The sequence below is a fragment of the Gadus chalcogrammus genome, chromosome 7, assembly GCF_026213295.1.
Source record: "Gadus chalcogrammus isolate NIFS_2021 chromosome 7, NIFS_Gcha_1.0, whole genome shotgun sequence".
Lineage (NCBI taxonomy): Eukaryota > Metazoa > Chordata > Actinopteri > Gadiformes > Gadidae > Gadus > Gadus chalcogrammus.
Window position 1 is genome coordinate 21,789,129 of NC_079418.1, and position 17,072 is coordinate 21,806,200.

General features: G+C 43.9%; 1 protein-coding gene across 1 annotated transcript in view; it reads right to left on the reverse strand.

Moving 5' to 3' along the window:
* Positions 1–16,223, reverse strand: part of esama (endothelial cell adhesion molecule a) — a 38,103-nt gene extending 21,880 nt beyond the window's left edge. Inside the window, exon 1 of the mRNA XM_056594245.1 lies at positions 15,724–16,223. Coding sequence (XP_056450220.1) covers positions 15,724–15,787 — 64 coding nt within the window. The 5' untranslated portion in view covers positions 15,788–16,223. The remainder of the gene's footprint in view (positions 1–15,723) is intronic.
* Between the last annotated feature and the right edge of the window lie 849 nt (positions 16,224–17,072).

Genomic DNA, 17,072 nt, shown 5'->3' on the forward strand with positions numbered 1-17,072 from the left:
AATGATGGCTAACAGCGTGGTGTGATGAAAATAACAGCATCCCAGCATGCATAATGCAGGACCCTCTCTGGCTCCGCTGAACAAGGCCTGCTCCCAGTGTCTCACATGTCACACACTCTATACCTGTGGACGCCGTCCACTAGGGCCAGGCAGGGAGGGTCCCTATTCATAGCTTTAGCCCTAATGTGTGTTTGTCTGTCTATGTGTGTGTGTGTGTGTGTGTGTGTGTGTGTGTGTGTGTGTGTGTGAATGTGTGTGTTTGTGTGAATGTGTGCGTGTGTGTGTGTGTGTTTGTGTGTTTGTGTGTGCGTGTATGCGTGTGTGTGTTTGTGTTATTGTGCACATGTCTATGTGTGTAATCATATGTGAGTGTGATGATTTACGATTGTTTGTGTGTTTATGTGTGTGTGTCTGTTTATTGTGTACCTGTGTGTTTTTTTGGGTTGTCGTGTGTCATTCTGCGTGTGAGATCGTCTACGTGGGAGATTGTGTCTGTGTGCGTTAACCTCCACTGGGGGGATGCAATTATAAAAGATGGGTGTCTGAGATAAAGACATAACAAGTCTTGTTTCTTTTAAGGTCTGAAGTGCTGGGCGGGTACTGAGTGACGGAAGGCCACAACCCCTGATGATCTGGGGGTTAAACAAACAAACTCAGAGGGGGTCAGAATTTCCCACGGGTAAGAGATGCTGTGTTCAAACTGTTCCTTTAAGTTGTCTTCTGATTTTACGATCCACTGGTACAGTTTGGAGATACTCCCTGATTGGTATGCTGTTTGTGTAGACCACTGATGACAGATAACCGATGTTCATTTCTTCCAATCCACAAAGTCCTATATTAAGACGAGATATTACTATGGTAGAAATAATCATCATTGGATAACAATCCAATCATATGATTCTTAAGACACAGATTTCCATCATAGCCCTTATTGCATTTTCATTATCCCCACTATTTTAGAAAAAATTCAAATACCAATATATGCTTGTAAAGTTATGTATACTGTCGCACAAATGACGCTCGGAGACACCTGAAAAGAAAATCTCTGTCGCTTGTCCTTAAAATGCAGCACTTTAAATAAAAGCATTTAGCGCATTTGAGGAATTTGATGTACTGTCATGATTCTTGAAATTTCTGGGAAGTATCTTCATGGTGGAGCGCACTTATCCTAAGACGCTTTGGATAAGAGCATCAGCGACATAAAAATTATGTGATGTACTCCGTATAGCGAAAGAACAACTGCTTACGTTGTTAAATCCCTTTATGAAATCCCTCCCAAAAAACAAGAACAGTTAACAAGTGCATGTGACATAGTTTCGCCTGCTGCATTAGCATCGGCGACAACAACAGAGAGTCCCCTCTCTCCCTGGCGCAGCAGTGTGTGTGCTGTGGCGCGGCGCAAATGGAAAGCGATGTCCGCAGCCTGTTAAGGTGGGCCAGCGCGCGGCCGGGACCCTGCTCTGCACTCGGACCACATGATTCAAGTGGACACGCGGGCGGACCCCAGCCCAGGGGGTAGTGGTTAGACAGAACAAAGACACGAGTGGGGACTGAGCATGTGTGTGTGTGTGTGTGTGTGTGTGTGTGTGTGTGTGTGTGTGTGTGTGTGGGTGTTGGATGGTGGGGGGTTGAGAAGTAAAGTCAAAAGGTGGTACAGTTGGCTTGCTGTTATGCAAGCAACTTCAAACTGTCCTTCTGAAATCATATCAGCACATACAGCACACACGCGGGCGCGCAGGCGTGTTCACACGCGCACGCACATACATTCACTCATCTCCGGGCATTAATAAGTCATAATTCAGATGTTTTTTCTCCACCCTCTACTGTCCAACCTAATTTACAGAGAGGTGCAAATTCAGTCAGGCTACAGTGAACCACAAAAGACTTGGCTTTCCGGTGTGTGTGTGTGTGTGTGTGTGTGTGTGTGTGCGTGTGTGTGTGGTGTGTGTGTGTGTGTGTGTGTGTGCGTGTGCGTGTGTGTGTGTGTGTGTTTTGCGTGTGTGCACAACCAGTGCCCATGTCTTTTTTTCAACTGCATATATTAAGTACAAACATCTTTTGGTTAGTTAAATTGCACACATGAATGGGTATGAGTATGGGGTGCATGGTTAGTGTGTGTCTGTATGTGTGTATGTGGGTGCGCAGGCAAATAAACGTGCACGTTGGAGTGCTCAGTGGACTGAGTCTGCCTCTATGTGTGTGACCCCACAGGTGAGATCAGGTTTCAGCCGGCTGCCTGGACTGGAGCTATTCATTAAATACGTGCAGCAAGTCCTCTGTGTAGTGCTGCTCTGTATCCTCATGCACTCCAGTAGTCAGTCAGGAGGAGCGCTCGTTTTAGGACTCTTTATCCTCTTTGGAGACACTTCTAAAAGCTACTGTTTTAAAGGCCGATTGAACGAAGACACAGATAGTATTTGTGGCTTAGCATTGTTCATAGTTCTTCTGGGTTACCATAGGATTCTACACAACACTACTTGTTTTGTGTAGTCTGTTTAGAATGTTCATTGCTTTATTATTTATCTGTGCATTTATTGTTTCTTTATTCAGGTGTTTTCATCGACTTATCAAATGTATGTATTTGAGAGTAGGAACATCAATAATGTAAATCATGATAAATTAATAAAGAAGTAGACATAATCACCTCAACCCAAACCAAAATCAGAAACAGACCAGTGATGATGTCATGAGGACTCTGTCGCAGTGTGTCTTCAGAAAAATGTATGCGCAATGAACCATTTACCATATAGCACATCCTTAGTCATCCTCACACAAGCCTGCAACGAAAAGACCCCCCACACACACACAACACAAACACACACACACACACACACACACACACACACACACACACACACACACACACACACACACACACACACACACACACACACACACACACACACACACACACTCACACACACACACACACACACACACACACACACACACAGAAATGCACACACATAACATCATCGCACACTTCTGGTCAAGTATTCCGTCTTGTCCCGCCGTCAGATTAAAGCTAGCGGGCTAATTTGCTGCTATGTCGCAATTCGTGTATAATCCGTTCTAATCCTCAACGACCCGATTAAAGAGCCAAATCTTGGGCTCAGTATCTTGCACTATCTCCAGCACTCTTCATTTGTGCCCTCTTCACCACTTTCTCTCAACCCCATTGTGTTACTACTCTGTCTATCTTTCTGTCCCTAGATGTCTTTCTCTCTCTCCCAATCTCCCCCACCCCCTTACCTCTGCATTGACTTGAAATAGGGCTGAGTTTATTTTTGCTCTATCAGAAATTGTTTTGCCTTTTCTTTCGACCTCATGTCCTTACAATGTGTTTTAGAGTCCTGCCATACCACCTCTGCTGCGGTTCATTTTTTTTATAAAACTGAAACCATTTTTGGGCAATCATTCCCAAAAGCAGCATAGCATTGCGGTTAGCTCAGTTCCATGGCAGGCATGGCCAACTGATACTTCTGGGGTACTAGGTCCAGAGCTCCTGACAATGTGTCTTTTGTCTTGTGTAGCGATGTCTTAACTTCAGAGGAGTCAGGCTGTTTTGCTCTTAGACCCGTAGCAGACGTCCGCGCCCTTTACACTCAAAGAAGAGAAGGGGCTTCACGACAGCGTGTATTTCTAATTTGTGTCTTGTTTAACTATTGTCTGTTAATGCTAATGTTAATGTAAATTAACGCACCACGTAAGTAAGAGCTTTTTATCTTTTAAGCCCCTTCATCTGACAGGGGTTAGCTTTGTTGTAACACCGCCTCATCAGCATTTTTCAAAGAATCTGCTGAGATTGGATGCTTCGTACTATTTTATTAATATATAATCATCAGCTTGTAGCTATAAATGCTATACAGCCCGCTGAGTTTTGTTGACCATCTATTTCTGAGATTAATCATAAAATGATGCCAAAGAATAAGGTAGTGATGACAAAAAAAAACTATTTGAAAAACTAAATGGTTGGATTCAATTTGTACATTTAGGAAGATTAAAGAGGTTGTGCTATGCGTTGTTTGGCGTCTTTTAATACAGGATCTAAAAACTGAAGCTAATCCTAAAGTCTGTCTTGTGTGTGTTTTTATGTGTATGTGTGTGTGTGTGTGTGTGTGTGTGTGTGTGTGTGTGTGTGTGTGTGTTGTGTGTGTGTGTGTGTGTGTGTGTGTGTGTGTGTGTGTGTGTGTGTGTGTGTGTGTGTGTGTGTATGTGCATGTGTGTATGTCTGTATCTATGTTTTGAATGTCAATGGTTTAAAAAAACAACAACTTGATTCTCAGGGGCCAGAGCTTCCTTGTAGATACGGAAATTTCTTTCTTCTTCGCCATCTTATCTGAAGGTCGTGAAGGTCAACCTCTTCAAAATCGTTTGGTTCAATAATGGTCTTTCCAGTTGAAGAACATCTAGATATGCAGGATCAAGGGGCTCAGTTGTGAGTTCAGTAGCAGGGTTCAAGTTCATGTGATAAGTACTGCCACCATTTACATAAGACATTCATCACACTCTGAAGAAAAGATAAACAGCGGGGCTTCCGATAGTGATAGCAATCAATGATTAAAATGTGTGTGCGTGTTTTCATGTACAAGCGTGTGTGTTTGTGTGTATATTTGACTAAAGCCAGTTGCACACTGGTCCAGGAGAGCAATATCCCACAGAATATAGGACGAAAGCAAAAGCTATAGAACATAAGTGCCTTCCGCTATAATATGACTCCTATTCAATGAGGTTGCCGATCTCTCCTAGAATTGCCATACATACGTGATCCAAACCCAATTACTGCGACGCTGTTGTCAAATTATTTCCGAGTGTCATTTTAATTTGGAGGGCCGGTCATGGGTCCATTCATAATATACACATATTCATGACAAACGTCACGCAACTTCATCGTTCTGATTAGGATGGCAGAAGTGCACTTGACCGCCAACCTCAGCAGAAGCAATTAGTGAGATAAAAGCGGGTGGTGGGGGGGGGGGGGGTTAATAGTGCACGCTAATGACTTGCGCAGCAGTCACTCCATGCCACTTGTTATGACCATGCCACGCTGATTCCTGGTCCTCTATTTAATTATGAGAGGATAAATGAAAGGAAAATGAGCAGCAAAGGGGCAAGGAGGTGTGTGGGTGTGCATCTGGGTTTGAAGTGTGTGGGGGGGGGGGGGGGTGGGGAATATAGGTGCCTCTGAGCAGACAGCCGGGGTCTATTTTTAACAACCACTGGGACGGATGGAGACGGATGAGCGAGACGTTTCGGACGGCAGAGCGCGGTGATGGGGAGAGTTCTGATCACCCCCCGCCCCCCCCCCCCCCCCCCCCCCCCCCCACCCACCCCCCGTTCACCTCGCCGAGCGATGCGTCGCTGGGTGACAGGTATAGTGTTCGGAGGGGCGATGAAGCTGGGGCTATAGGGGATTCGTCTGCGTGTGTGCGTGGGTGCTTGCGTGCGTGCGTGCGTGCGTGTGCGTGTGGGTGGACGGTGGGTGGAGGTTAGGATGGGATGTGTTTGCGCAAGGATTTCATCCAATGGCTGTCCTAGTGATTGTGAAAGCGGGGGTGGGGCGGCACGACGGAGCCGGCTCCAGGGGCTCCGAGTGATTACGGACCGGACGAGGCACGCAGCGGCGCGTCAACCTCCCCCCCCCCCCCCCCCAAGACGTGTGTTAGAATGACTTAGGTGTGTAGGCAAGTGTGTGTGTGTGTGTGTGTGTTTGTATGTAAATGTGTGTGTGTGTGTGTGGGTGTGTAGGAGTCTGCCATTGTGATTAAATGTACCCCCCAAGTGAGGTAACTGCTAATGTAGAGAGAGAAAAAGAGACAAAGAGAGAACGAGAGAACGAGAGAACGAGAGAGAGATAGAGAGAGAGAGAGAGAGAGAGAGAGAGAGAGAGAGAGAGAGAGAGAGAGAGAGAGAGAGAGAGAGAGAGAGAGAGAGAGAGAGAGAGGGAGAGTGGGGGGGATGTATACAGGGTTGACGTTGGGGAACAGCAGGAGAAAATGAATGTGCTTTAACATGGCCTCTCAGTGAGAGACCAAACATGTTGCATCGAAATGAGGATTTTCATTACATGTGACACTGTGTGGAAGACGTTTAATAATGGTTCCTGCCGCGTGTGTGCATGTGAGCGTGTGTGATTGTGTGTGTGTGTGATTGTGTGTGTGTGTGAATGAGGTGTACATCCAAACCATTATGGGACAGATCCTCAGAGTGTCTCTGTAAGTCTAGCATGCCTTCAATCATGTTGATGCATGCAGGACATATAGTTTAGAAGGAATACTGCATATTTTGCATTCAACCCCGAAAGACAAATAAAGTCTTTACAATGTCGGGCAAACAAATCTACAATTGCCATTCTCCGCAATTTCCAGTTTAACTGATTACGAAACAAAAGCAAAGTGAGCCACAGACCTAATTGCTGTTAATGTGTATAGGTTAATGGGAATGGCTGCCATGGATGGGTTGCATTAGGAAATCAGTGAGTGTAATGAACAGTCACTAATGAACATTCAATGATGTCTCCTGACTGAAAGCTCCCCAGGACTTTTAGCTGTCAGTGGAAATGAACAAGTTTCTAGGAATCGTTTTACCGTCAGAAATATACACGTTTTGCCAGGGTTTGGGCTTTTGTGAACATACGTTTTTCCGTATTTCCAATTCCTAAAGTGGAGTCAGCAGTACGCATGACTCATATGCAGACTTAATCCTGAAAGATCCTGTTTAGCATTCAGTTTGGAAAAACTTCCACCTCTTCAAAGACACGCAGAGGATTAGAGGGTCTCTCCCTCTCCCTCTCCCTCTCCCTCTCCCTCTCCCTCTCCCTCTCTCTCTCCCTCTCCCTCCTTCAGAGGCAGAGTTTGTGCATAGAGAGGTAAAAGAAAATACTTGAATGAAGTGAAATGTTTTTCTGTAATAGAAAGACACACTGGAGGATGCTAGCATCTAAAGTGTCCCATTGAGTAACGGAAAACACAAATAGGTTATACTCATTTCTTGGGTTGAAAAAAAAACAATTTATGAAAGAACTGTTTTCTATTGCACGATTTTGAATTATTATGGTGGCAATCAGGTTTAAAACAACGCTAAAGAAAACAGTTTGCTCAGGATTGTTCCGTACCCGTGTTGCACCACTTACGATGACAGGAGACAGAGATTGCCTGGGAGAATGGTACTATTGATGCACATCTATTCATTAAAGTGTTACAAGAATAACGACTCAATTTCAACGACCGTGACTTCGCCAGCTCTTTCCGAATCCCAACTGATAATGTTCTACTTTATTCACAGACAAAATAAAACAATGAGTTCTCCACTCTTGGCAAAGACCACACATCTATCATCGGTAGAATTGCATTAATAAAACCCTCTTGAGTTGCACCTAATCTGATGACGGCAAACACATTATCTCAGATGGCCTGTTAGTCACACCGCAAATGAGGAAAGAGAAATTCAATCACACCGCCCTATTGTGACTTGTGAAGAAGAAGAAGAATAACATCATAATAAATGATGTTAAGTGTCCCTGTAAAGGCGGCTGTATAAGACAACTGAAAGTGAGGTGTTTTTTGTTTTGCTTTTCAATAAACAACAATTATAGATGTTGGCTGGGGAACGGCACCTTGATGCCATTATCTGAGATAATGACATCATTTGAAAACTCGGCCGTGTGTGACCGAACAACCCCGGGATGCATGCCTATAATTACACACGTACACACATACACACCACCCAGGGAGGGAGGGAGGGATCAGTGGAGAGTGAAAGAAAGAATATAGTGAGGAAAAGTATGAGAGAGCGAGAGAGAGAGAGAGACGGAGAGAGAGAGAGAGAGAGAGAGAGAGAGAGAGAGAGAGAGAGAGAGAGAGAGAGAGAGAGAGAGAGAGAGAGAGAGAGAGAGAGAGAGAGAGAGAGAGAGAGAGAGAGAGAGAGAGATAATTAAATGTGGAAAGAGACAGAAACAGAAAAACATAGAGGGATAAACAGAGAGAGGGAACATTTAATTATAGGTGGGGAGAGAGAAGTAGAGAAAAGGTGCTGAGGAGAGAAACTGAGAAAAGCTATTGAGGAGAGAAAGAGCGACGGCGAGAGTGAGAGAGAGTAAACAGAGAGCAGGGCCGAGGGCCATAGGTTTGAGTGAGACCACAAAAAAAAACACATGCGCGCACACACCCACAAAATAAAACCAAACATATATACACGTAGACACAGGGAAGCGGATACAAACACACGGACATGGACGCATACGCACACACACACACGCACCCACACAAACACACACATCACATAACTCTGTTTTCTTCAGATATAACGAGCATCCCTTCTTCAGACCACACACACACACACACACGTATGCATTCACGTTCTCACACACACACACACACACACACACACACACACACACACACACACACACACACACACACACACACACACACACACACACACACACACACACACACACACACACACACACACACACACACACACACACACACACACACACACTCCTGGCTAACCCTGCCACAGGCTGATGAGATGCAGAAGCCACAGCCCCTATAGGAGGAGGAGGAGAGCTAGAGGAGGGGGAGAGGAGAGGAGGGGAGGAGGAGAGGAGAGGAGGGAAGGAGGAGAGGAAAGGAAAGGAAAGTGGAAGAGGAGAGGCAGAGAAAGGTGTGAAGATATGAGAAGATCATGATGGTGTTTCCCCAGGGGCAGAGGCAGTGAGGGGCTGGGGGTGGGAGTGAGCGGTGGAGGTGACAGGTGGTCCTGCCCCCAGGACGGGAAACTATACCTTGGCGATAGAGAGGCTCTTCATCTTCCACACTGGTAGAGCAAAGGACACGGTGCTTTTCACGGCTCAAGGAAGGCGGGCAGAGAATAAATGTACACACATTGTGTAAAAATGACAAATGGTTGAGGGACTAGCATACACAAAGCTGATTGGTCATGATGACCACGGAAGATTATAAGGTTGTAGGAACGGATTGGCAAGATGGAAAAACAAACAGCCAAAATGTATAAATTGGGTTTGTGAAGCATACTCAGGCCTGTATGTACAAAAGCTGCCTCAAATGCATAGCAACAGTTTGACACAGACCTTGGTTGTGCCTCTGACTGTGCCCCTCAGAGAGCCTCCTCAGAATCTCTCTTTCAGCAACAATGGCAACTCTAATACCCCAGTGCCTGGCTTAATAGAGCCAAGGTAATGACTTTTTCCACAAGGCTGCATACAGCCAATGTCAAACCATAACCATTTTTTTCCTTTTTTAATCTGGGTTTTTATGTGAGACTGAATAAATATAAAGCAACCTTGTTGGTAAAGAAAATATTATATTCTTTGTTTCTAATATAGGCATTAAAGTGTTAAATACAAGTTTGACACTTTTCATTGGTATGTGTGTTATTTAGCATTAAATCCAACTGAATTACTGTTGTGGTCAGTGGAAGCTTTTTTTGGCTGTAATGGATTTCTTCAGTGGTGAATAAAATGCTAGAAAGTCATAATTGGGTAAAAATACAGATATCTTAGTTGAAGAGACTCTGGTTAAAGTAGTCTTAGGTAATCATCAATAGGAAGCATTCATACTGCTTCTTTCTCTGTAGCTTACGGCAATGTGCATCAACATGTCAATGAGTTTGGCAGTTATTGGCATATTTTGTATGTTTAGCAAAACACGCCGTTATATCAAAGGTATAACATATCCCACGTCCATGAAGAGCTTCATTATAATCCTTATCCCTCTATACGGTGGAGATATGGATATGATCAGCTTGGCCCGAGCGTGAACCACGGTACAACTTGAAGAAAAGGCCAGGGATTAAGTCTCTGTTACAGACATCTCGTGTGCTTCAGCGACTTGCCCCTTCATAAGTCCTCCTAAGAATGATTTAATACTGATTTAGGCTCGCTGGCCTAAGCCCATGCCCTCAATTCCCGTCTGCTCTGAACTTGATTCTCTTTCTCTTTTTTTTGTTTCATTTAACTTTGACTGACAGGTCAGGAAGACATCCGTGTTGATCCTCCTGGAAGCGACATCTGTCAGCGGAACTGAAAGCTAGCCCATGCGCGATCTCGGTAGTAACTTCTCTTGTAATGGCTTATCATAACGCAGGGCGAAACCGTGTTCACTGTCCCTTGCAGTATCTTGTGCTCGTGCTACAGCTGCCACCGTCGTGCTTGGAGGACCATTGCTTTGTCGGAATGAGTGGAGTGTTCAACAGCTCAACTGCATCGAAGGTTGAGTTGCCTGGCTCAATTTAAGGTGGGGCGATGGGGAGAAGGCTAGGACATCAGCAGCCTGTTAAGCCAGGTAAAAAGCTGTAGATCAAACCAAACACCCTCATGCATTCCCAACATACCACCAGATTTTATTAGCAGGGAATCATTTTTATTACATTACATTTGGATGTAATGTCTACAAGTTACAGCAAGGTATGTCATGCAATAGCCATATTATCCTTGGATAGTGATGACATTATTGCGTGTGACATACTGAAATGCTTCATATAAGCTATCTAAAAAGCCGCATTGGGTCTGAACCTGGAAGGAATGCTGCCCTCAATGTGGCAGGAGGAATTGACATTATTGTAATAAGAGGGGTGGGTCCTCCTCCACAAACAATAACAGTGCCACTATAAATACATCTAGCTTTTCTGGGGAGTGTATACATAATAACTGATGTAACCATTGTCCATCATGAAACCCCAGTAAACTTTGAAGGAAATAACTTGAGGCAGCCAAAACAATACACCAGTTTGGATGTTTGACGACACAGGAAAGATCTAGGTCAAGATCCGCAAGGGGTCATGAGCAACCCATCAGTTATAATGGGTTATATATCAATATGTCTGTATATAGTGGGTTTATTACAGGATTTCGATGGGGTCCTGGTGCCTGCCTGATCATATGCTAAGGCTGGCATAGACGACATTCTTGTCAGAGAACATAACTAAAGGAGAGAGGAAAAAGATGACAAAAACGATTGAAATGTCAAGAGAAATAGAGAAAATGTCAGAAATAAAGAGAATTGATAAGTGATGGACAACTGAGGAGAGGAGAGCGATGACATTGAAGAGAAAGGGGGCGAGAGGAAAGAGAGTGGAGACAGGAGAGGAGAGATGATCTGAAGAGAAGAGAGTAGGGAGATAGGAGGAGAAAGGAGAGGAGATGTGAGAGTAGAGGAGACAGAGAGGAGACAGAGACTATCCAAAGAGAGGAGAGAGAATAAACAAGAGAAAAGAGGAGAGAAGAGGATAGGAGATGGCTGTGCCTTTAAGAGAGTCCATAGGCCTGGCAGAGTGTTGGGAACGTCAAGTAGTGGCTTTCTCATGACCCCTGAGGAGCCCTATTCCGTTTGGGACCAAGAATGAGGATGGGACATCCCACCAAGCCACAAGAAGCAATGTCCAACATAGACTCATAACTCTATATGTGGCACTGGTTGGTGGATGGCTGATGGCTCTCTATTTACATACAGATAAAGGTTCTCAATCCATCTAAATCTTGAACTAGGTACTACTACACTACACTAACTGTTATACATAAACTGTGTGTAACAAAGATATTTTTAAATTGTCCCGGGTAATAAAATAAGGCAGAAATCTAGATTGTTACTCCAGTAATTTTTGGAGCTATGTAAGAATCAAGGTGAAGCTTGTGTCACAACCTGTGACACCTGTCACCCACAGGCTCAGCACTGGTGAGCTTCTAACTTCAATTTGTCTTTTAGTAAAGCCATCATTTTAGATTTGCTGGCATACAATGGGATTGGAAAAGGATCAAGGAGCTCCAGAGAAAGCTGTACGTGATTGATAGTAACAGATGAGGTGGCTAACATCATATGATGTTGTGGAGAAGCGGCCGCAAAGGAGAATTGATGAGGTTCAGTTCTGTGTCATGTTGTCACTTGGGGAGGATAGAGGGAAGAACATGGGAACTAATGGTAATTCGCTTAAAAAAGCAATGCCTCTCCTCAAAATAGAAACCAACTTGTACTAGTTACAGTTCTTAATCTTCTTTGATGTCGGTAGTCATGTATTATTGCAGTGATGTCATGGCGCTCGCTACAGAATGCCCCCAGGTGTAAATACATGGGGATTACCAAAGCCAGTGGCACACTTGCGTGGGTTGACAATTGGACAGAAAACTCCATTGCCTGGGAATAGAGGACGGGGGAGATTTAGCCCTTGTATTTCTGTACCGTTACATGTACACTGATAAATCCCTCAATCTCAAATCAAAATTGTACCAGTTGATGGGGGACCGACGCAGCAGATAGCCCTCGACTTCCGACCACTCTGTAATCCTGCAGGCTGAGAGCAATGGATGGCTTTTAACGCACTTCCACTGGGTATTATTCCAAGAAATAGGCAATTAGAGATAAGAGTTGTTCGAAAATTGGACACATTATTTCCTGGCTGTGCCTGTGGTAGACCGTGTATGGTGACACAGACATGGTGATATTTTTGGGATGTCACGATGACAGGCGAACAATAGGGAGGAAACAAACATGAACCATTGTCATGATCTTGAATAGATATATATATATACAGAGAGAGAGAGAGAGAGAGAAAGACACACACATAAAAACATTTATCCAGGGATAGAGAGAGATCCATGATAATAAAGCATTTTTGAGAGAGAGAGGGAGAGAGAGAGAGAGAAACTTCATAAGCGTAAAGAGCCAGAGTTAATTTGTGTGGCCCGGACTTAAAACAACAACACATGTGACTGTGAACAACGCATGCAACCCATCCTCAGTCGCGATCCTAATTCACTAACAACTCCGTAGGGAAAATCCATGGTGGCAGCAAAAGCCCTCCACCATCCCTGTGGAGCCTTTGAAGCCTGAACGGACTGACCTTGTTAAATAAGTGAAGTCCAATGCAGGCCCCACCTGGAAAACCGATGAAGATGTTCCTTTGCCAGATGGTGTGTCCAGAATAGAATAGTGATTGTATGGTAAAGCAAAGGATTGATAGATGAGGCAAAAAGGCTTATGCATTGCGGACATGGACTGAATTTGCTTTGGTAAAGGCCTTGTATCTGCAAGCTTATCTAGGTGTACACTTGTAAATGTAGATGCACAATCACACAAACACACACACAAACACAACAAACACAACGAAATTGATGTGCACATACAAACACAGACACATTTAAGTAACCCTAAGCACATATTATTATGGTGTAATTCACACACAAATCACAAATCAAATAAAAAACACAAATCAATAAAAGCACTTGAAAATCAGGCGATGACTCAAGGAGAAAAAATATCTCTTTCATTTATAATGAGATTCAGTTCAAGGACTATTCAGGTATTTTGAACATTGAGCTCCCTTTCTGGTTTGTGATGAAATAGAGTGGTTAACACCGAAATTTTTGAATATTGGTCCTGGCTCGAGTATTTGGCTAATTTCGAATCGCCCCTGCCTGCTTCACAATGGGCATTCAAAAACACCTCTAAACGTTAGTTTTCAGAAATGTGAAACTCATCGAGTGGTTAGTGGTGTCATTGATGTTCCTAATCAGGTATCGTAGCGAAATACAGTTTCTGTCGTGTTTTATTTGGCATTTTGTAAATCTGCATTTTGTAAATGAAACGGAAACCGGACCAGAAGCGGAAACGGAAAATGGGGCTGGTTGTAGTCTTTTCGCTTGGTTCTCCGTATCAACCGTATCGGTTCTCCCTACCACTCTATTCTATCCTAGACGAACCAGAAAGGGGGCTCAATGTTCAAAATACCGTAAATGTCCTTTCAATTAATTTGCCAGAGGACAAGTTTAAGAGAAGCAGTTAACTTAAGAAATGATAATAAATGTAAATGACTTGAGGGCACTGAGTAAACCCTGATGTAATCCAATCAGTCCATTCGGTTAAAGCAGAAGAATAACGTTAGGCAATCTGACTTTAAGACTATAGTAAGGTGCGCTGTCAATTGAAGAGCAATCAATGAGCGTGATAATCAAGGAGACACAATGGATCTTGGATTCAAGCTCAAATACAACAAATTTAACGAACTTAGAAGCATTTCTTCTGGTCTCCTCATCATACAGAGAAGAATTCATTGGGAATGCCAAAGGTTTTCCACACTTAATAGTGTTTGTTTACTTACGTTTAATACTGTACATCAAACAACATCAGATGATTATTTGATGAGCAAATATGTAAAATCTAACTTTCATGGGACACACACTGGGAAGAAGGTTAACTGCCTTTCAAGCGGTGTCTTGCTGTGTCACTGCTTTGTTTTGGAAAAATGACGTAATATCAAAGTGAAATATGTAAGTGATTTCAAAGAGAAATATGTAAGTGATTTCAAAGTGAAATATTTGTCGGCCGCATTAAGCGCGGCCTGTTGCGTGCCTGTTGGCATATTTTCCTGTTGGCACTTGCCATTGTATGTGTGGCACAGCCCTGCGGTGGTTTACAAGCTGCCATTATAACTATAATCACATGTTATGCCTGCTGAGCGCTTGGATATGCAGTAACTCGCTGTGCCATTGCCGCCTAAGAGCAAGTTCAAGATGCTCAGCTTCTCTGCCGTAAGTCTTGACGTATCACCTCCACAGCGGAACATAATGGTGTTTGTTGGAAGGCTGGCCAGTCATTTCCTTATCTATAGCCCCACAAGGAATGTCCAGCTTTCCTGTTAGCCTAGCTATTCATGACTGTTTCCTGTCCCGGGCTGCCTTCCGGGACGCACCTGCGGGGCACTGAGACTGAGTCTGGGGCTGAGGTCATACACAACCACTGGTGTATTGTGCTGTTGGAATAATATAATCTCACCAGGGAGTAAACATAACTGATGTGGCATATGGTGGAGGCTATCAAAAGCATCTCACAATGCTGTGAGCGCATGTTTTCTTATGGGAATCAAACCCCAGCAGTGCTATGACACATGCTCTGACAGGACCAAATAAGCATTTTTAGGTTCTTTAAGGGTATGAATTCAGAGAGTCTGAATGTGCCATGGCATTATCATGCCCTTAATGTGAAACTAGACTTACTGAAATGAGGGGCTGTCAGCACTTCTGATTGTTTAGGCAACAGGGTTCATATGCTGGCTCCAGGGCAAATAAAGGCCAAATCAGCTCTTACTTGGCAACATGTTTACCATGGGAAAACGGCAGTCGATAGGCACTTAGCAGCCTTTTTACTGCAGTTTAGGTCATTTACGACCAAAAAGGTAACATATAACCAAAAGTAAATAAACTGTTATATGCTTTATGGTAATTGTACAATTGTAAATAAATAACCCATTTCGTAATTCTTCCTAATGAATTACAATACAATTTGCTGTGAATCCCGAAACACCGGAAGAATATATTGCATGCTACGGTTGAGCTATTGTAACAGCAGCAATAAAGGGATCCTTCTACCCTCGAAGCCATAATCATGTGTGTAACACACTTGTTTCCAAATCCTGAGGAAAACAAACAGGTGTTTCTTCTTAAACCGCCCTGTCCTACTGACCACCAATCAACGAATGCGATCGAACGACACGCTATGTTAACAGTCTGATGTGAACTCGACCCACCCCTATTCATACAGTATTTTTTTGATATACCATTATATGATTTGTCGTTTAATGGATATTGTTTTTTTGGTTTTTTTGTTTTTCTGAATGGAGGAACATGCATATTTACACATCGTACACAAATGTATTCTATTATAATGACATGAAAAAACGTGAAACAAGTTTAAAATGTTGCCAACTGACCTGAAAGCCCCCAAAGCAAAGTAAGTGACAGCGCGGTAAATTTCATTGAATTATCGACCTCCATGGCTCAGTACACGCGTGATCCAAGTCTCTCCACTTCCAAACGCCGAGTCTCCCCACGCCTTAATATGAGCAGGTTCCGCTCTTCAACTCCAGCAAGTGCGGTGTTATCTTGTTGAATCTCCAAGTGCAGGAACTTGCAGCTAGTATCCACAGCAGGAAATCCTATTTTGTTTTGGCTTTTTTTTTTTTTTTTACTTTGTCGGAGGTTTTGTTTGTAGTCAGCTGTGAAGTTGACGCTGTTTGGCGTAGGCGGACGTCGCGCGCAGGGACAGTAGTACCTACTAGGGACGGCGTGCACGTGTCACCCACCTCGACACTTTAAAGGTCCACCGCGGCGACCTTTCTTGGTTTAAGGCTCGGCTGCATTTGGAAATGACTCGCAGTGACCACGGCGACAACAACTAGGCAACTTGTCGCCCCGTATCCTTTTCAGAGCGCGCGCGCGCGCGAGAGAGAGATAGAGAGAAAGAGGGAGGGAGTGGAGGGAGCGCGAGAGGACTGCCACCTTCGCGAGCTGCACCTGTCCGCGCATTCCTACGCGCATCATAGCGCGCCAAGCGCATGCTTGGGCCATAAAAAACGTTTTGCAAGCAGTTCTAAAGAATATATAGGATTTATGCAAACATTAAATAAATATATAAGCATATAAATAATGCCCTACTAATAATTTTTTATTTTTTTTGAAGTTAAACCGTTTGTCAGGTTCAAAAGCTGATCTATTGCAAGGGCATATTTCCAATAGCCTACATGGTAAACAAACAGTGGAACGGAACTCTGCTTGTCTTGAGTGACAGACCAACCAACAACCAGCATCCAATATGGCCCGGTCAGAGCCCTTGAGGTGGACAAATCCACCCTCAGGCATTTTTTCTCAAGTTGTCAAGTAACCTCGGCAACAGAGGTCAGGCCAAAGTGGTGGTGAGGGGGAGAATGTTCACTACTGTAGTGGAGAGGCGGGAGAGAGTTCAATTATGAAAGGTGAATGAGGGTTATTCATGTGATTAAATTCTAGGAAGCGGGGTTTGATCGTTCCACTGCTGAGCTGGGCAATAAATTTCCTCCCGGGCCTGCAGGTAAAACTGCACTGCAGGAACAGAAGCTTTCAGGACTCAAGGCACCTGTGCTGAGCCCTGAGATGTAAAGAGAAAGGCATTATAGTGCCAGATAGGAGATGGCGTGGTGCAATAGTGCTGCTTTTGGCGGCAAAACATTTAGACTTTTATGGGTTGTATGCCTTCCATTTTATCCTTAGAATTCTCCCAACATCTCTCTCTTATGAACTGAGG